This window comes from Delphinus delphis, chromosome 13 (genome assembly GCF_949987515.2).
Source record: "Delphinus delphis chromosome 13, mDelDel1.2, whole genome shotgun sequence".
NCBI lineage: Eukaryota > Metazoa > Chordata > Mammalia > Artiodactyla > Delphinidae > Delphinus > Delphinus delphis.
In genome coordinates, this window is record NC_082695.1 from 70,407,515 (window position 1) to 70,429,979 (window position 22,465).

Below are 22,465 nucleotides of genomic sequence, written 5' to 3' on the forward strand. Positions count from 1 at the left end.
CGAATTTGCACGTTCTCTCGGAATTCAAATCGATGCTTCTCCTTGAAACTTAAAGCATCTTTATTTCCAACCCTGAAATTTTCCAAAATGCAGAATCTTCTGCACTACCTTCATTTCTCTGAAGAGGGAGTATAAGCTCTAGCAAAGCAGGAAACTCCTCAAATAGCTCTGCACCTATGCAACAGCTGTAACTAAAAAAAAAAAAAAAAAAAAAAAAAAATCAGAATCATTCACATGCTGCTGTTCTGAGATAAAATACCGGAGTATTTAAAATTACAAACTTTGCACCGAATTTTAGAAAAGCTCTCATTCCTTTTAAAATAAGCATGTTCGTGTATACACACATACACTGGGACAGTTGAGATCAAGGCTGAGAATTTCACGTTATTGCTTTGAAATGCAACTTTATGTTCAGTTTAAGAATTCAGTGCAATTTATTAAAATAAAACAACACAGCAAGTGTCTGTCAACAGCCTGATAGAATCTAACCTGCCTTAAGAAAATAAAACTTTGCTATTTTTGAAGAAACTCTTCATGCCTTTCAGGATTATTCCTACATATTCATTCTGAGAGCATCTTATTTAAAGTCCTTGAATTTCTATCTGACTTTGATTCATGACTTTCAAACAAAAAATTTAGAATTGCTTGAAAGCAAGAAGGCACACCTTGAAAAAGCAGAGTTGTCAGTAATCGGGGGAAAAAATGAGAAAATTTTGCAATGTTAGAAAATAAGACATGTTTCAATTGATGAAATATTAAAAGTTTAAAATGATATTCAACCGAATATCAAGCCAAGCATCTCTATCATTCCACAAATACAAAATAAATGCACAGTTAAGCCAGACGCTGCAGAACAAGTTTTTATAATTTCGGAACACTCACAAGCCTGTCATAATTCTCTCTCTAGGTAAAGCAGCCTTATAGCAGCTTCTTAGCTTCTTAATAATTAAACCACTCAGATGGAGCCCAGGACTTCACACCAAAATGTACTCTTCAGTAAAAGTGAGAAAATAAGGTTCAAAATAACAGTTCCCTGAAACGTATTTCTCCTTTCTCAACAAACGAGTCCAGTTTTACACTAAATGCTATTGTTCCGAAATTTCAACAGAAATCTTAGCGGTTGAAATATTGAAACCTTGGTTTAAAATAAAAGAACACATGGAGGTGAGAGGGGAGACATCATTTGTACCACCTTAGAAGAGCTTGCTTAGTAGAATAATCAGACAAAGCTGGCTGAGAAGGCGTCTCCATTGTGGAAATAGCTAGGTGGTTGTGTCTTGTTGGGAGTGTTTCAGGCATACATCCTTTTCATTTGTAAATATAATCCCAGCCGAGCTCAGAAATACACAAACCTTTCACCCACAGTTAACTGAAGACTTTTTCTTCTCCCTTATGTTTCTTCTCATTTTATATTTAAAATATACACATACCAGAAGACACCTCTTTAAGGGGAGCAGAATTGGATTTCAAGACAGGGAGGATAGTAGAAGAGAACCCTCATTACTGCAAAATTTGGAACCAAAAATATAGAAATCTTTTAGAAAACTCCTCAGAGATTCGAACGCCTAATGGATTAGGTGTTGTATATTTGTATGAATTTTATATGCTTTTTGAAATATTTTTAATGGAATAAGTACCCCCAATGAAAACTTAAATATAGATTCTCCTATAACCAGCAATTCAAAAAAAAAACACCTTAACTTCTGTAACCTATAACTGCAGTGAAGAGGAAAAGACTGATTAATGTACATGCTAAACTTTTGAAGCCTTTGGTTTAGTGACTTCAGTATTAACTGAACAAAAAATAAATAAATACTTTCTTTGTGATGAATATTTTCTCGACTTTCAAGGTGTTCCCCCCAATGTCACGTTACATATTCTGTGTGAATTCTGTGAATAATTCTTTTGCCCTATTTGTGATGATTTAATTGCATTATCCTTTACCTTCTTTCTGCCTATACATTTTCATGACAAATAAGCATAATTTTAATATCCACACTTCATATTTCAATATCACTCATTAGAAAATGGGCACGCTATGTTTAAAGTTAACTATTATGAGCTATCCTAACATTTTAACATAAACACCTACAGTTAAACTTTTTCACAAAGTATCTACTTCTCTAGGAATGAACTTTGAAGAGGCCCCTCCTTTTATAGCTTATCACACAATTGGCTTCTTCTAGACTTTTCTACACAGGATGGTGCCCAGGTGGCTGACACCTAGTTCACTTTAGAATCAACATAAATTTTATTTCAGCAAAAGTTGTATTATCACTCAAGTTAAAATTTTGTTCTCATGAAAAAGCATCATTATGATTTCCTTAAGATCAATTTCAAAAGTGATGGGGGAAATTAAGTATTTTAAGTACTGAGGCTTTCAATCATATAAAATTTCTGGGCTTCTAATAAGATTAAAAAAATTACCAACTTCTCTTTTAAATTGTTTGTGATTTCTTCAAGCATTTGAGAAAAAAACTTTTTTTTCTAAAAATAGCTGAGGGTATAACCTCAACATCATGTTTGCAACCTTCAAATATGAAGGTTTTCATATAATGGAAAATACAGAGAACAGTTAATGCTGTCAGCATTATCCACGTTTTCCTCATATTCCTAAAAATCTCTTCTGTGAAAAAATGTCTCATCCAGACTTTAAGATTTTATTTTATTTAAAAATTCTTTCCTTAAAAAAACTGGTTATCCCAGTATCTCATACACATTGCGTTTTTATTTTTCGAGTCTACCTAATGATTAACTCATATCTCAAATTTCCTTGGAGGATCCAAATCTTATTCTAGATTCTTTAAGATAGTTGAAATTGTTTTCCTTAAAATTCATGTGTTCAAAATTATCTCTGACCACTTAATACAAAGCTTGTTAGATCTTCCTGAATTTAAAGGCAAAAATCAAACCAAAACACAACTGCAATTTCACAGACTTTTTTAAAAAGTGCAGTTTGAAAAAAAAAGATAGCCTGTAATAAGAAAAGTCATAGACTATTTCTAAAGATAAAACTTCATATTTCTAGAGAATTCTGAAGTTTCAGGGATTCTAACTGGGGATCTTGGTGAGACTGTCACTGAAGTTTCAAAACTGAATTAGAAGTGGAGACAAATTCCACCAATGTTTGAAGTAGAATGGTTGTAGTTGTTAACGGTTTCTGGTTAAATGTATATCATTTTGAAACATTCCAAATTATAAGAAGATGAAGATTTTATGTGTTTACATATTGGTGGGCACACTAAAGTTTCTGAAAGACAATGTCTTTTGTTTCTGTGTTTTTTCTGTGTGTTTGGAAAAAATATTTTAAAACAGCACCAAATAAAAGAAAATTTTTTTTTGCTTTCTAGATTTTAATGCTTCCATGTTAATTTCTAAGAATCATGGACATTTTGTCAAAAAATGTGATTTAACGCGGTACAATTTTCTCTGCACTAACTCATGATTCAATACGTATGACAATTAGACTATACAAAGATAGGAAATTTGCTGGACGGAGCAGTAAAGTTGAAAGCTATTAAGTCCAAGATGATGTATGGCTTCAAAAAAAAAAAAACAACATGTAGAAATTGAACAAAGAAGTTCACGTGCAAATGCAAGAAATTAGATAGGCAAGATAAATCCTCGCATCCACAAAAAAACAAAAAAAACCAAAGCTATACTGTTAAAGTCCTATCAAAAGATGAGGGCTGTAAGACATTGAGATGTAGCTGAAAAGAGCAACATACTAAAATGGGAAGAGAGAGCACAAAAATGTTCCCCAGTACTAAGCAGGGCTCCTGTGGGCAATTAGATAGTTGTCAATTTCACACAGCCTTTCCTTTAAAAAAAACATCACCCCAGCCCTAACTACAGGCCTCTGCTCTCCAAGGGGACAGACTCCCTTCCCTCCACTGCGCCTGTGCATTGCGACCCTGCAGGCTGGTTCTTCCGCCGCCCTATCACTGTCATGCTTCCACAGTGACTCGAGGTCTCTAGATGCTGCGCACAGTACAAACACATTCAAGGATCCTGCCAGATCCATGGCACAATGTTGGGCCAGGCTTATGTTTTCTCTCTCCCACAGATGCTGCAGTTATTTTCAAAAAACAGGGCCAGTCCAGCCCCTCACTCTCCCAATTTCCTGCAAAGATCCAGACTAATGGCAGCAAGAGAAGTCCAGTCTCTGTCCCCTAGTCCTGCCATAAATAATATCTGATTACAGATGTTACCGTTTAAATTTTCTTCCTTTATGTAAGGAAGAGAAAGGGCCCATTTTGAAAAGAAGAAGAAAAAAAAGTGAGTCGACAGAACAGATTGTGACAGATTTATTACTATTTATCATGGTAAATATGTATTGAAGAAAACATATAAATGTCTTTATCTAGTCATAATCACTCCAAAAGAAACCTTGTATTATCCCCAATTTTTTATTTGTCATAAAAATATTCATACATATTGAAGTAAGTTTTAGAAGTATCTCATGGGATAAAAATTATTTGAGCTTAAAAGAAGGACTAAGCATGGCAGAGGTCTAAATATACAACAATATAGATCTACTGGGGCAAAAGTGTTACAGTAGCTAATACAGATCGTCTCTTCAGATCAAATTGAAATACATATTTTGTGCAGTGATAAGGCGTGTGGATTCTGTTATCAGTAATAAGCGATCCAATTCATGTAACAAAGCTAACATAAACTAAGTTAAATTGCTATTAAAAGAGAGCTGAGATTTGTTTAAGTAATGACAATAAATAGATGACTGGATTCTAAAATCAACCAAACTAACTTCTTCTTGCTTAAAACAAACAAACAAAAAACCAAACAAGTGAAAAAATAACAAGGATAAAATTTCCATTTCAACTGAGCTTTCCTCCTTATCTTTCAAAAAAGAGTTCCTTATGGACCAAAATACCAAAATGTTCCTTAAGGACAATTAAAACGTTCAGCCAACATAAATTCTCAAAGAAGAGGAAACCCTAAACTGACCACCAAAAGCCAAAACTTAAATAATACAAACGACATTTTCAAGTCCTGATTTACTGGGAAGAAAGGAAAGATACTTTTATACTTCTGAACATATGACAACATATCAGCAACACATAATTGTCTTAACAGCAAAGGAAAAAACTCTACCAGTGAAATTTTCTATAGTGGCCAGTTAGCTCTACAGAAATACTTAAAAATTTACAATGAATTGTGAGAACTTGTTGTTGACAATGATTAAATGGATAGATAATATCTACTGCCACACCAAAGCACTCCCTAGAAACTCTGTAAATTTCTGCATAATTTTAGCACTGGAAAAAATAAACTAAGTTTATTTGAATATGAGGCATAAACAGTGTACTATAGCTTTAAGTTTGGCATGGCTTTTAGAGCAAAGAGCTATTCTATCATTTTAGAACATTCAAAGGTCCACTTATTGTATTTAAAACTGTCCGTATTAGGTTCAGGCATGTTTAAAATGTAAACAGCTGTGAGGACCATATCATTTGAAGTTGTCATAAAAGCTATTAAAAGCTAAAGTTTCATCTACATTAAATCTACCACAAATTTCAAGCTTAAAATATGCTTATAAAAACCTGCAGGGATATTAGCCAATTTCAAGACGACACAGAAATTCAAAGAATAAACCACTCACTATGTTTTTAAATGACTTATTGGTAGTCCAAAGCGACTATTTTACACACCACTGGCAGTTTTATTTACACAATATTTTTATATATTTATGGATAATTTTGTGACGCTTCTTCAACATTACCGAGTCTATGATAATCAGCGTACAAAATTTGTTTTTTCTCCCTGATAAGACTTATTCTGATATATTCGCTTAATAATTTTTTGGATGCACTGAACTGAAATCAAGTCAAACACACAGGTGTTTGGGTTAATCTAATCTCAGCACATTTGCAAAACCTATTATTCTTCTAATTTATTAAAAATGAAATAAAACTAATATGCGAGCACTGATTGGTAATATTATTTTCAGAAATCTAAATATAATTTTATTTTAGAGTACAAGAATTTATAAGGCTCATTAGCATTCTTTTCAATGAACACTAGTGCCCTACAGAACACAGAATTAAATTAAAACTATATATATATATATATATAAAAATATATCATAGGCAGGAAGGAAGAACAAAAAAAGGAGAAAGCAAGCAGGAGACAAGGAAAGAAAAGAGAAACTCTTAGTTTTATTCTACATAAGGGGGAAATTTCTAGAAACAGGTCAGTTCTAAACAAAATTAAATTATCTAGGAGCTCGAATTTGAAAAAATATATATATATGGATTGAAAATAAGATATCATGTATTTAACTATGATTACAACCAACTTTTGCTATGTTGGCAACTGGAGAGACCGCAGCAACCCCTCCTTAGAGCACCAGGTATTAAAACGACCCAGAATGCCTTTGGTTCCAGCTGGATTCTTCTAGTTGCCACCTGGTATTCCAGACACAAATGGCTACTGATGCAGCTACCTTTGCAGCCTTTATTCAGTCCCCTCTCTAGAAAATAGAGACATTCTCCCTGCACTCTGGGCTGAAACCCATGTAAATTTTTCCTAAATCCTCTCCACAAATCTCCTTTCGTATGCAAATCCATAAATCATCATAATACCAACAAAGAATTTAACCAACACGTGAAACTAATACTCATTCTCCTGAAAGCTCTGTGCAGGTAAAACTCCGCGAACTTCAGGCACCTTTTCAAGGCTCTCTTCAGAGCTTAACCAGCTGAGTATCAACACACCCACCCCGTCTTCCAGGATATGCAATTAATCACTCCAACATGGGTCAGGTGGCTGGAGGTGCCCATTTCTACCTCAGCCACATTCTAGATAAACACACCGCTCTGGCGGATGGAACCTCATTTGCTGCTATCTCCTTGGCATCAATACAAAGCAGAACAAAATAAACAATATACAAAGCAGAAACAAGCAGTACTTACTGAAGATGGCAAACCTGGAGGAACTTTTCGAACTTTCTTTGTCTGAACCTCTGAAAGAAAATGAGGAGGCTGTGAGGTCCCCTGCATGCCCATTCTCCTAACTAAAAGAGATTACACCACGAAGCCATTTAGACTCGACCAGATTTTCTTAAATCGTGACTTTCGCAAAATGTCGGTACCGCTATCATCTTTTCTTCTGGCAGAAATCAAATCCTGCCTCTTTCATAAAAATGAAGAGATTTAACTTTTTAATGCTCTGGTTTTTAAAAGAGGTTCCTTAGATGGGCGGCCAAGAGAAAACAAGAAATAAGCATACACCAAAATAGTTCTCCTGCTACTGTAAGTTAACGTACCCACCCAACGTATTACTGGGGTAGGGTGGTGGGAGAGTCATGAGCCCGACAACTGAGTACAATTCTATGGTTTTTGGGGGGGCGGGGTGAGGATAGTTTGAGAGGATGATATTAAGAAAGAAAGAAAAAGAAGAAAAAGCTACTAATAATCACTCAGGCATTCAAACAGAGGAATACCTTACCCAGGGCACTACTGTGAAGAGGCCTCCTTCGGGGGTTATTGCTAGAATACTGATAATACTGGGAACCAGGTTTGGTGGGCGAAAGGGTTCCTGGGTTGCCCATATCCATGTCACCTCCAAGGAGACTCTGCTAAAAGGTTAAAAAGGAAAAACAAACATATAAGGTTAAGTTTTTACATTTGCCACCCCCCAACTGATTGTTAGTACTTAAACCAATGCAATAAAGGAAACAGCATCTGCTAAGCTGAAACAATTAAAACCCAACATGACAGAAAGCGAAAGAAAAGCCCTCTAAGAAGCTATCCCAAAGTTTGTGAATTTTAAGTTCTTTACTTTGGAGAGGAAGGTAGACAGTGATGTTCATTCAATGAGATTTTCATCTTTTAAGACGACTAACATTTTCATCTTATAAGTAAAGGGCATTTATGCAAGGCTAATATTTTCTTTATCTAGAGATAGGCTCATATCTGGGAACTAGCCATGCCCTTCCCTTAACAAGAACCAGGGAGAATCTGATTTTTCGAACGTACACCATTTCCCCCTGCTGCTCACACTGGGGGAGAGTATAGATGCTCATTTCAGCTGGGAGCTCTGCCTCTCTGCATGACCCTCCACGAATTCACACAGCACCCCCAGAACAGAAAATGCCAACTGAACCAGGAGGAAATTCAAATCCTCACACTGACTCTCAAAATTATAGAAATAGTAGGCATTCTAAGCTAACAGGAGCACATTAAAGGACTTCAGAATGCCCTCTTGAGGACTGTCAGAAACTAAAACACATCCCCACAAATGAAACGTTTACCTGAACACTAGAAAACTTTCCCAAATATCACTAACTTATCATGGCGTGAAAAATCACTAAGCTTTCGAAAATGATGACATACGAAAAATTATATAATAATATCACAGTCTCTAAAAGCTACGTAGAAACTTACCCATAATATATAAATCGCCTGATTATACTCTGCATTGAACACATTGTTCTTTTAATTATTCTGATATGCAAGAAAACCAGTGTAGATACTACCATTTATATTAAGAACAAATTTACTATTTAATAAAGAAATTTTAGAATTAAGTACTAAAAATCTAACTTTATCGTTACTTGTAATCAACTTTTACTGACTGAACTAATTACTGTCCTTGATAAAGTACAGAATGTGTTTTCCCTAATCTAAATTCTAATCACCATGTCACTCACAACAGACTTAGGGATGCTTCACTAACACACTATTCACATGCAAAATACTCTAAATAGGCCAATTATGACTCTGCCCCTGTTCCCTGGTTAACCCGCTGAGAACTGAAAAATTTCACAAGGCAGTCACCAACTAAAACAAAGGGTCCTTGTTTTAAATTAAGACAGTCTTTTTGATTCCTAAATAGCTCAACAAAGTGGCATGTCTTCTAGTGAAAGCAGTTGGTCAAATATGACCCATAAGCTGGAAAATCAAAAATTCAAACCTCCCCTTTCCACCACCATATAGCTAAATATCATAAAGAGAACCTCTCTCTTCCGAGGAGGGATTTTTGTGAGCGCTCGATGAGTAATATATAAAGGACTAATCAGCTACTGACAAGCTTGCCTTCACTGCTTCCAGTTTAAGACTTTTCCAAGGGACACATAATAAACATTACTTTAAAATAAAACTTCGAGGATGAGATTTTAGGATGGAAGGACATTTTGAGTATCAACTCATTTCAAATATCTTAATATTTACCAAATACCTGATACAACCAGATCATTTACCAGACAAAAATCTGACATCCGAATATTCAATTACTGCCTCTTCCGAATTTAGGAAAGATAACAAAATGCAAGGCAATGACAAACTAAAATAGAGGGCTCTTTATAATAGTTCTCTATAAATCAGGAATCCAGCAGTATAACATCAAATGATTTCTTTATCACTTTAGGAGTGGCATTTAAAAATTTTAGAATCTCAACCTGAAATTTCGCTCTTGGTAAATCTTACTGACAGTCTGTTTACTTAAGTCCAAGTTTTCTTTGCCATTTCCATCAATAAAGCCATGAATGATTTAAATCACAACCTCTTTACAGTTTGGGAAATCTACAAATGAGCCTTCATTTCATTGGAAAGAGGAGTTTGAAAATGATATTATTGATAACTCCGTAGTTTAGACATTACCCCTATTTCTGCAATTTCCTTTTTCTAAAATTATACGAAATATTCCAAAAAGGGCTGAGCGGATAGGTCGAAGTGCTTGCCTGTCATTTTAATGAGCTTAACCATTGCTTAATTCTTGTTGGTCCTGGTGGCAAAGGTTTTCCCTCCCAAGAAAGTAGATGCATTCAATAGGTCGACATAAAAACAAACAGGCTTGCTGTGCTGTGTTTAAGCAGCATTCACAATAGAGCTTGAAAAATATAAAATGATAACTAGATAGCTAACTGGCTGTGGCTGACCTCATTGCTGTTAATTTTAAAGAAAGTCATTTCATGGGCCAGTTGTAAGTAAATCACGCATCCAACTCTTACATGACATGAACTATGTATAGTGACACAGGACTGAGAGCAGACAGCACTCACAAACATTTAGTGGCTCGTGCTAATCTTTCTTTTCCTTTTTTTTTTTTTTTGACAAAGCACATTCCTGTTTTTTTCTTTTTAGATCTGTTTGTTCCTTTTTCTCTTTTACTCAGACAATAGAATCATTCTTCTAAAGCATACAAAAATAAGCATTTCCTCACACTTAAGGGAGGCTCTAATCACCCCCCTAGGGAAAACTAAGATATAAATATGTGTTCCTATTGTAGAGTACATTTGTAAATGAACAATGACCATTTACTATTGTCTGGCCTTTACCTCACGCACTGAACTCTCTTTAGCTATGAGAAAGATAAAAAAATTTTTTCCACCGGCTGAAAACCTGAGTTCATGAATTTTAAAAAGTTAATGCCATTCAATTTAATAAGTAAATTAAATATTGCACAAAATAGACATGGCATTCATTTATATACGAATTTACCCACATGTATATATACATATTTATATGCGCATGTATATAAGTATATACATATATACATACATATCTGAAGACAAATTTATACTTAGCGAAAGTTAAGTGCAAAAGCTAAAGTCTACTTTCAAAACGGGCAACGTTGCCTTAACCAGGATTAGAAAGGTTTTCGGGTTTTCACGTTGTGCCAGCTCATGCTCTGCGGTTACGCTGGGTCCCAGTAGAGAGCTGCCTTAGTCTGCCAGGAAACCCTGGAAGCAAGATGTGGCATCTCGCAGAGCTAACCTGTAAATCTTAAAGCCAGAGTTTAGCATTTTGTTTAACTGCCTGCAACGTGATGCGCCGATCTCTTCCCCTTATTCGCTCCTTATTTTCTTCCGAAGACCAACCATTTTGACTTAAAATACCCTAACCAAAGAATAAAATGTACTGACTTTGTCAACTCGATTTAAACATTTGGGAGTCCACCCTCTGCAATCAATGCTTCAGCAAAGACCCAGTCCCAACATAGCCACTCAAATGCCAAATGCAGCCATTCTGTAAGGGGCCCTTTCAATGAAACGTTTTGTTTCACATCAGATCTGGGTCTCAGACTATTTTTCTAACACATTCTCAACCCTGCTCCCTATTGCTTTTGTGGGGAGCTTTTTTAACATCCTTGATCAACCATCGAACTTTACTTATGCAACCAAGAATGCAAACCATGAATTAAACTTGGGTAACGAAAAGCAGCATATCTCTCAAATTAGATTTATAACTGAATGGTAATCAAAAATAGAACTGCTTCAAGCTTAAATGATCAACTTTTTTCTTGTTAAACTAAAATCATCTCGCGCTGAACTATTATTTCATTTCAGTCAGCACTTTAAATGTAATGGGTGGGTGGTACATTTCTAAAAAGGAAGATTATATTTACCCTTAATTATAGATATGAGAGAGATCAGAATACGACGAATGCTGCTTTTGGGCTTATAATTAATTCACCTAATAGGCGAATGACCTTGAATTTCAGAGTTGGAATCTGGGAGAGAAAAAAAAAAAAAAAAGAAGTCGGGGTTGGGGGGAATCTCTGGGGAAAATCAAATGTGACCCTGGTTTCTTAGGGTTTTCTCTGATTTTGCGTCACTCCCATTACGTTGTGATCCAATATCAGACACAACATCTTGGGGGGATGTTGGAGAACAGAGAAAAGCAGTCTCAGATGAAACCAGATTAAGCCCCTTTTCTGAACTATTGCCAAATGCTTGTGAGTCTAATTCATGTTTGGGTATTCTAGTACTCACACAGCTGCAATTCCATTCTTTCATCACAAACCTAAGTAATGTATAGTGGCTTTGTATAGCGAACTGACTCTTTATAGCCAGGAATTTTACAAGGCTTTCTGTTAATACGGAAATAAAATTCTGAACCACCCTAAGACTTACAAATGCGGGATATATGTAGAGGGATCTGATAGACTGCAGGGCCAAATGCAAAATATACATTGAGAAAAATTATAAATTAGATTTGTTTAAAAAACTTAATTCGCAACCGAGGTCACTTTTACATAGTTAATTCTGCACAGAATTGGGTTTTCAAAGACACTGCTGAATAAGATTCCTAACAGCCATGGGGAAGTTTTTGCAAATCCCTGTCGAATAGCTGCTGCTGAATTTGCCATTTTGACCACAGAAGGGCCATTGCTGACTTACTACAGTAGCAGGAGGGGGTGATAATTTTGCTGCTGTTGGCACTTACTCTGCAACCCAGAAGATATCTCGCACCAAAGGGCAATGAAGAACACAGTATTTCCACCTGTCCGCTTTTGAACTTCAAAGCTCAAAACTGAAGGTCAGTCTCTGGACAGTCTTTATTCCTGATACCTGAAGGTCCAGGAATATACCTTTACAGTTTACTTTGATTTGGTCTTATGCTTCAACAAAAGAGGACTCGGGAAACTTAGATAAGATGGCAAGGATAACTTTAGTAATCAGGGACTTAAAAGATTGCTGTTACACTGGAGAGAAATGCAAATTATTAAAAGTATCCTTTAGCAACGATTTTCTTTTAAGGACTTTGGTCAATGTCTGTAATTTCTACTTTAAAAGTATAATGCAAATTGTAACCAGTCAGAAGTTGAATCCAAACCTTTTAAGGTAAGATGGAGAGCTTTGAGGTCGGACAGAAAGGTCGAACTCTAGCTCAGAGGCATACGAGAAGTGTGGGTGGCAGCTGGTTATGCAATTGCTCTAAACCATATTTTCCTCCTCTGTAAGAAGGGAATAATAAAAGCTCTATCACAGAGTTAACAGGAGAAGATGAAACAACATATGTACAATGTCCAGCAGAGCTGGAGTCCAGCACACAGTTACTCTCCTTCCTCCAATTCATGGCCCCATATTATGATGCACTGATTATTATTTAAAAGATTCCTCAAAAGTTGTGAATGTCAGTTAGACCCCCTACACCACCTTCAAATGAAAAGTATATACTGAGATAATAATTCTGAAAAGTCACTAGTAAAGAACTGAAAAAGAGTTAAATATGGCAGTCTCTATAAACAGTGATGACAGCCTCATGGCCTAGAGCTACACTGGCAAGAAGAAATGGCTAGTTTTCTTCCATGCTTAATAAAAAACTGGCCAACAATCAATCTCTATAATTTCAGCTTAAGTGGCCATTTTCCTGGAACTGCCACAAGGATTTACATCAACGGCTCATTTCATTTTGCTCTTTTGCAAGCATGAGCAAACTGCTACTGTTAATTCAACTATACGTGAGATCAAAACTAGTCACAGTTAGCCAACTGGGTATGCAAAAATAAGAAATGCATTATATTTGATAGAATTTGATCAATCATGTGATGTTAAATGAATTCAAATTCTTACTACATTAGCCGCTGAAAAATGACATCAAATAAAGTTCAATTTTGTTTTTCCCTTTGCAAGGCCAATTACAGGCACTGAATGGCCATTATGTGGTATTTTTCAAGTACAATTTAAAAAAAAACTTTGCTTCCCCCAAGACATCACAAAAAATAAATGCACTTTACAGTTTTGGTTGGAAATTCGCATAACTCCTAAAGAATTCAATTGACCTTGAACAAAATTATTCATTTTAGTAGTGATTACATTTCACCATACATTCAAAAATTCAAATATATTGTCTTTTCCTATGAAGACACACACCACCTTATATTTAAATGTTATAATGTGATGCAAAGGTTGCCATGGTAACTATACTTAATGTATAACACAGTAATAGTCAGGTAAAAACTCATGCATTTTGGTATGGAAATTACAACTGCCCAAGGGTTGACAAGATTTATGCATTCACCTGTTTGACTACCTCTCAAATTAAAAAAATATATATACATTATTTATTGTATACAATAAAGTGAGGAAGTCATTCCTTGGTTTCTGAAAATCCATTCTGGAATCCCAGGTCATCTATTACATATTCAAAAGAGGATTACATTTGTTAGTGAGAAAGTACAAATTCAGCAAAAAGAAAACACAAAAGCAAAGAGTAACCTACAGCATAAGTGGATTTGAAGAAATCTTATATAAACAATATAGAATTTAAGATAACTACCTGCTTTTCAGTTTATGTACCTTCTCAATTCAGGAAGTTTATTTAATATATAACCTGATAAGTATGCTGTAATCACTACTTGCCTTAAAATGTTTCTCTTCAGCAATTTTGTTCCAAAGTAAAAACAGAACAAATTTGAATAAGACCTGTTAACATACTAGGGAATTAGCACCATTTCTCCTATAAATATAAACATGTGGCTATATTAAATGTGCTGAAAAGTATATTTGGCCAGGTTGCTATTTTAGTAAAATAAAGGAAGAGTGACCTGTCACATGTCATTCTTCTTCACATTGGGTGGGAGAGGTTCCACTTCAAGGTTGGTATAATACCTTCCCCTGTAAGTAAGAATCTATAAAACCCATTTTCACATAGAGACTGTTTTTCTGGAGGACAGGGGCCAGAATTTCATTCATCCTGCTTATTAACCAGCAACTCAAACAGGTGCTCATATAAAGTCGAAGAGCCAACGGTATGAGATTTACTAAAATAAAGTATCCTGATAACTATCTGAACTTGTACATAAGATGACAGCCTAACTGCATGACATGAGGAAATGGAGGTTATCTGGAGAAGCAGCAAATACATAATGAAATCTTTTTTTTTGAAGATATTGTATTCTTATTATGTAACTGCTACACTTCCACTTTTTATTTATTTATTTTTGGCTGTGTTGGGTCTTCGTTTCTGTGCGAGGGCTTTCTCCAGTTGCGGCGAGCGAGGGCCTCTCTTCATCGCGGTGCGTGGGCCTCCCACTGTCGCGGCCTCTCCCATTCCGGAGCACAGGCTCCAGACGCACAGGCTCAGTAGTTGTGGCTCACGGGCCCAGTTGCTCCGCGGTACGTGGGATCTTCCCGGACCAGGGCTCGAACCCGTGTCCCCTGCATTGGCAGGCAGATTCTCAACCACTGTGCCACCAGGGAAGCTCCCCATAATGAAATCTTTGAATCATTGTGAAATTAAGTCCAGACTACCCTTCCAGAGTGACACATGGTCTCCTGCTTCAGGAGGTCTGCGTTCAATGAGCATTAACAGTTTTCCCCCTAAAGTGCTCTTTCAGGAATATGTGGCATGAAGGCCAAATTAGTTTACGTGGTAGTTAACGAGGCAAAGACTTATCCATATCTTAAGTCCCCAATGAGCCTCGCACTGAGATCTGCCATGGCAAAGGCTCACTAAATATTGAAATGAATACAGAAGAACCGTTGCTATTGATCAAGTTGAGGACTTAAATAATTATTCTGGGGTTTTTTTTTTGTTGTTTTAGGATAAATCTATTCCATTAGTCATTCCTACTACTGTTGCTGCTAATGATAATAATAATAACAGCAGTAGTAGTAGGGGGGAGGAATAAATTAGGGGTTTGTGATGAACAGATACACACTACTATATATAAAATAGATAAACAACAAGGACCTACTCTACAGCACAGGGACAGGATATTCAATATCCTATAATAGCCTGTAATGGAAAAGAATCTGAAAAAGAATATATATATATACATATATATGTATATATATATATATATATATATGAATCACTTTGCTGTACACGTGAAATGAATACAACATTGTAAATCAACTATACTTCACTAAAAAGTTGTTTTGAAAAGAAGGAAAATAATAATAATAATAGTCGTAGTAGTAATAGCAGTAACAGGACAAGGAGAAGGAGGGGGGATGTGGAATGAGAGGGGTGGCGAGGGTGAAAGGGACAGTAGTAGCAGCTACCGTAACTGAGTGTCTTCCACGAGCCAGGCACAATCGCAGCTCCTTTACATACATACTAACAAGGCAGAAGATGGGACCCCAATGGACACACGGGGACATTCAGGGTGGAAGCGCGGCCTCATCAATGCCATGTGGCTGGCAAGCGGCAGAGCCAGGACTGGAGTCCAGTTAGGCTTCACATCAAAACCTGTGCTTAGCCTCTACCCCACACACTGCCTGCACTCTGTTCTGTGCACTCGGGCTTTCCTGCCCTCACTCCCACCATTAAAAGGAGTCAATCTCTTTCTCTGCAGTTCATCTTAACACCAAATCCGATCTCTTAAACTTAGTCCAAAGGCGCTTCTAAACTCAGTCATGTAGGGCAGGCCTCAGTGTGAGTGTCACTGACCCCCGCGTAACCTTGTACAATGTGTCTAACCTTGGCAGGCCTCAGGCTCCCCGTCTGAAAAATGTTGGTATTATAATAATACTACCTGTTGTAAGAATTCACCTAGATAATCTAAAGTGCTTAGCAAATTCCTAACACTTCCTGAGCCTTAATTAATTGTATAGACACAATTATATAATACATATAAAATATATAAAATATGTATTATATATAAAATATTTTATGATATATGAATCCAATATATATTACATAACATGATTATGTTAAGTTAAAATGGGATATGATATATTATTATATACAAGCAATACACATACATATTTGTACAAGGAGGGTAAGGGTGTTCGAGGGTGCCTTCATGAACAACTGAAGTCTCAGTTCTTCTGAGATTGCCCACTGCCCTTGCTTCTCCACTGCCTCTTGCCTTTCACCTTAATTTTAACCTCTTGTCTCTAACCTTGATTTCCATAGTGTCGTCAATTATCTTTTCTAAGGAGGCTCAAATGCTTTTTCTTTCTTGTTATTTCTTTTCCCCAGTCTTCCCTCATTGCATTCCTCTCCAATTTCAGTCCTCCTCCTTCTAGACTTTTCCTTGCACTTCCTCTGAAAAAATTCACCTGCTGCAACATTACGTGTTGAATGACAAGGAAGTATTGACACATCTGATTTCTCCCTTGTAGTCTGGGGGATCCGCAAGAGCAGAAAATGAGCCTCAATCGTCTTTGTATTTCTGGCCTCTAGTACAATAGGCCCTGGTACATAGTTTGTCCTCAATAAATGCCAACTGGATTAAATAATTAAGTAGTCGATTAATTAACTAGTGAATATGGTTACATGAATGACTTCAAAGGTCCCCATCATGAAGATAACTTCTCCATCTCTATCCTAGTAAACATATAACTCTTACACCTGCATATTCAGTCCTGTCCTCAACTTTTTTCCTGTGCCTCTGGACTGCTCTTTAGGAGAACCATCGACCTTGTAAGTGCTTCGTAAGAAACCTAAAATTTGACCCTTAATACACAAAGGGCTCAACACATCTTTTCCACAGAACGTCTGCTGCTTCCTAATTATTCTCTCAGTCCTTCAAAATATATTTGAAGAGGCAGAATTTGTAAAGTCTATGAAGAATTTAGTTGTATGTTTGTCTAAACACATGCACGAAGGTTTACACTTTTTAAAATCTGTGATTGGTTTGGGTGAAAAAATGGCTGGACTTCCCTAAACATAGCAAGTTGTCAAATGGTTGATCCCTAAGAGGCCAGGTTCCAGTGAGAATCTGGAACAGCTGGGGTAATGCAGGCACTACCTGGGAGTTACAGATTCAGTGATGCCACACGCCTCCAGCAGAAAAGACACTGCCGGAAGAGGAACAAAGACAACGAGGAAAAGAGGGATGGATTGTGGAGAGTTTTAAAGGGAACGGTTACTCTGGGGAACAAACAGGAAACAGGCTGGGAGAACTTAAAACAGCTGGCTGAGCTATTACTCTTCCTGAGTACGCAGCAAGGAAATCGAAACATGTTATTTAGCACTGGGATTCTAATTTCTTGACTACGGATAGTAGGATGGGTCAGGATCAGAAGATAGTAGGTACTCAATGCAGCTGGTGGAAATGGAAATGGCCACAGAAACGGAGACAGAACTAGAGACAGAAATAAGACAATCAAGGCGATGACTTAAGACCTGGGCTTCAACACAAGACAAAGTTTTGGTATATTTCGTCATAGGAAGTGACATGACCTAACCTTTCTTAGACTATCCATGCGCAATTTGTCCGAACTCTTCTGATTATGTTAACTTTTCCAGAGTGGCACCACTAACTACTAATGACAATGTCCTAAGACCGAGGTCGGCAAATATATCCTTCTATTTTTTTTTTCTTTAAAGTCTTTATTGAATTTGTTCCAATAACCCTTCTGTTTTATGTTTTGGTCTTTTGGCCACGAGGCATGTGGGATCTTAACTCCCCGACCAGGGACTGAACACGCACGCACCCTCTTCATTGGAAGCCAAAGTCTTAACCACTGGACGCCAGGGAAGTCCCAGCAAATATATTCTTAAAGGGCCAGGGAGTAAATATTTTAGTCTTTGCCAACCATGTGGGCTCTGTCGCAATTACTCATCTCTGCTGTTGTGGTGCCAAATCGGCCACGCATTAATATGTAAATGAACAGGTGAGGCTGTGTTCCAATAAAACTTTATTTGTAAGAATGGGCTGTGGGCCAGATTGGCTCCAGGCCAGTGTTTGCTGATTCCTTTTCTAAGATGCAAGTACAGTGCTTTGATAGGACACATCCTCTAAGCTCAATTATTTTGCCATGGTAAAAGTGTCACGAAATTGTATGGATGCCTGCTTTCCACCTTACTCCCCCCTCATCCCAGCCCCAACCAGAATGTTCATATACTGCTGTCAGAATTTAGCTTTCTAAAGCCCAGAGCGCTCCTGTGTTCAGAAAATGCTTCAGAGATTGCAAATACTCATCCCCTGACCCCCAGCCCACGTCTAATCGAGCCCCAATCTACCTTTCAGGCCTCTCTTCCCTCTTCCACACACTGTGAGCCGCCACTGTTCAGGCACTGGAGATGCAGAACATCCTCATCGGTATCTTCCCCTCAACTCAGCCTATGTACAGTGAGAGTCCCACGGCATCTGGGCCTTTCCCCACTGCCCTCTCCTCTCTCCTCATCTCTAGCCACTGCCAGCTCCAGAGCTTCAAAACTACGGCTGCCTGGCCCTGACCTGAGCCACACTGCCCCTTCCCCACGGAAACAGCAACCTCTCTTTCAAAACTCCATTCAAATCTCACTTGTACCACAAAATCTTTCTGAGGTGAACTAACCAGTGTTCATTCTTTCAGTTTACTCAACATTTACACATACCACTTTAAAAACAGCCTGAAATTGTCAGGAGGAAAATGATATTTTAACAGCAAGCAACCAACTAACTTCACAGAATTAGAACAGGGCTGTGATTTTTAAGCTTCCTGAGAGTAATTATAGAGCATTTGTATCCAGCTATATTCCATTTTCTCTCCAAGGATGTAGAACTGGTATATATTTTATTATGTTTTCTCATAATTCCTCATTATAAATATATGTAGATATTCAGCGTATGACACTACCTGAACTAGTTCACAAGCTAGTTTAACAAAAATCATGAAAGGATTCAGCAACACAAACATATCTAAAAGAACAAAATAATCTCGTATAACAATTTTTCAAGGAACCAAATTTCTTAATCTTTTCACACAAACGTTTCAAAGAAAAGTACATGCATAAAAGTCATCTGATAACTCAAAATTAGACTGGACTTTAATGCAAATCCAAACAAAGTGTCGAATAGAGAAAACTGGGTGGGGAGAGGGAGGACACAGGATTCAAAAATTATTCTAAATTTTACCTGGAAAACTAAATGCATTATTATTATAACTAAGAAAACTTTTACAAAGAAGTCAGTTGGGAAAACTTACTATATATACATATATGTATATATTTTAAAACAAACACTCTGGTACTGCTGCCAGAGGGACAGACATAGCAATGTGGAAGAACGTACAGAGAGATTTATGATAAATGTGTCACTTAAAAATCAACATGAAGGGCTTCCCTGGTGGCGCAGTGGTTGAGAGTCCACCTGCCGATTCAGGGGACACGGGTTCGTGCCCCGGTCTGGGATGATCCCACGTGCCGCGGAGCGGCTGGGCCCGTGAGCCGTGGCCGCTGAGCCTGCGCGTCCGGAGCCTGTGCTCCACAACGGGAGAGGCCACAACAGTGACAGGCTCGCGTACCGCAAAAAAAAAAAGAAAAAAAAAATCAACATGAAAACAAGCATTATTCAATACATGGTACCAAAAATTTGTTCAGCATTCGACAAAAAAAAAATTAGGTAGGTCTTCGCTTCATACTTCATGTGTATTTAGATGCAAAGGATAAAACATAAAAGCAACAGAATAAAATACAAACTTTAAAAAAATTTTAAAATAGAGAAGAGCTTTTCTAGCTATGACATTAGACACAGAAAAATTAGATGTAAAAAAAAAGTTTGGAAAAATCTTTGCAACAAATAGTTCAAAGGAGAAATAAATGCCCTCAGTAGATAAAAAGCTCTTAGACTGTATTAAGAAAAAACTAAATCAGTCGGCAGAGAATATGAACCATCCTTTACAGAAAGAATACATTTGAAATTTGGCAATAAATATGAAAAGATATTTGGTACATTAAAATAAGACAAATTTTCAACTGCCAGTGAGGACGTTCATTTTCATATATAGTTAATGAAAATGTAAATTGGTAGAAACTCTCTGGAAGGCAATTTAAAACGTACAGCAAAATTTTTAAAGCACATGACTCTGAAATTTCAATTTTAGAATTTTACCCTAAGGATATGATTGGACAAGTGTACAAAAATATGTGGACACAGATGTCCGTGGCAACTCTTTGTTTATGAACATTCAGAAAAACCTAGCAGTAGTTTTGTTAAATCAATGATTAAGTATGAAATGATGTGGTCAATTTACATTGGAAGAAAAAGCATGTTTTTAAGAAGCAGCACCTATCGTGTATGATCAATTATTCTAAAAAGTATCTGCAGGTCTAACCATTCTCAACAATTCCTCCACAATTCTTTAGTCAAATCATGATGTTTCTTAGAATATTTCTTATTTTGGCAAATTCCAGAGCTTACGTAACATACTTGAGTAACTTCAGAGGGTTCTGCAAAATAATCCTAGACAGTAGGAAAAGGCAGGATGAAGATTAGCTTCAGTTCAGAAACCCTGCTTGAACTTCATTTACAGCAAGATAAAGAATAATCTGATTATTTTTGTGCATGCGTAGCTCAGGTGAAAGCTGCCAGAAAGGTTTATCAGGTAAATATCTGAGGGCTTTCTGTAGAAAATACTGAAAGCAAACCTTTCAATGTTAATACAAAAGGGCCAAGATCACTTGACCGATTTTTAAAAGTATGAAAGCTAAATCAAGTCTCATTTTTCCCTATGTTGGGTATGACATTTTTTTTTGGTAATTTACTAATGCTCGTGACCAAAATCTAGAGAAGAACCTGCGTTGAGCAAATATGTAGTCTCTCCCACTTTCCTACTGTAGCTTCCTCATCTCGTTCACCTCCTCGCAGAGGTGCTCGTAAGAGCCTGCTTTGCAGCAGAACAACCTCAGAGCACCGTTCGCTCCACAGAAGCGCAGCAGCAAAATGCACTGATAAACGCTGTTTTGCTCACACACAAGTCAGCTCCCTAAGCCTGCCAGCAACAGCAGACCTTCCAACTGAGCAGGTGTTGAGAGACAAACAGGTTGAAGGTCTAAGCTTTTGTAGACGGAAGGTGCTACTTCTAAAACTGCTTAAATTGAATTTTTTTTTAGCCACATAGATAGGCCTTCCTTATTTTAAATTTCCACATCTTATGTGAACTGAAAGAAGTCAGTCATTTATATGATGGGCTTAAAATCCTTCAACAATGATATGTGCTTGATTTGTTCCTTGGCTTTTTTTTTCCCTTCCAGAAAAGGTAGATATTGATCTATTTATTTATTTTTTGTTCATTTACAGGTCCACAATCCCTTGTCTTCAATTCTGATTTTGCAAAAGTTCTGAAAACATTTTGTAGTTTTGTGACCCAACCTGACCTGAATTGATGTGAGGATATTCTATAATCCTATTTTTTTTTATCCTATTACCCGTGACCACTTGTGTGTTTGCTATAGAAATAGTCATCTATTTCATTATTGGATGCTGCATCAGACTCCACAGTACATGTTACATGCACCGTACTAATTTCCTAAAATGCAAAGAACTCCTGAACTTTGAGACAGCTATGGCTACAAAGGTTCTGATTAAGGAACTGTGCCAACAAAAGTTCTTTTAAAGTGCTTAAGGAAATGGTTTGAAAAAAAAAAATTACTACAGCAATTATCTTTTAATTACTTTGGAGGAATGCTGTCAGCACCTAAACCTATGAAAGTAAAAGTGGCTTTCAATTCCCTTCGAATATTCACACCCAGCCTGCTCAAGTTAATCATGAATATTTGAACATTTCTGGTTTGTCCAAACCTAGTAGATCTCCTAATTGGACACCATGTAGACCTCTACTTATTGTTTGCTAGATGGTAATTTTATTTCTTCTGGAGAGCATTTTCGTATTCAGAACTACTAATCATATCTAGTAAAAGCTTTGGTTGTTTTGATTTGTCAACTACTTAACTGGACATCTAATTTTTACAGCTATCTGAGGCAAGTTTTATGCACCGCCAAATACAAAACAGTTTAACCATCCAGGTTTCATTCATGTCATAGAGACAAAGATCCA

At 36.9% G+C, this 22,465-nt stretch overlaps 1 protein-coding gene across 9 annotated transcripts in view; it reads right to left on the reverse strand.

Annotated features, from left to right (window-relative positions):
• Positions 1–22,465, reverse strand: part of TCF4 (transcription factor 4) — a 360,227-nt gene that overhangs the window by 121,796 nt on the left and 215,966 nt on the right. For 7 of the 9 annotated variants that reach the window (XM_060029101.1, XM_060029100.1, XM_060029098.1 and 4 more), the window contains 2 exons: positions 7,471–7,600; positions 6,936–6,985 (listed from right to left, as the gene is read on the reverse strand). The exons of the other annotated variants lie outside the window; for them this stretch is intronic. In XM_060029101.1, coding sequence (XP_059885084.1) covers positions 6,936–6,985; positions 7,471–7,600 — 180 coding nt within the window. The remainder of the gene's footprint in view (positions 1–6,935; positions 6,986–7,470; positions 7,601–22,465) is intronic. 9 annotated transcript variants of the gene reach the window in all.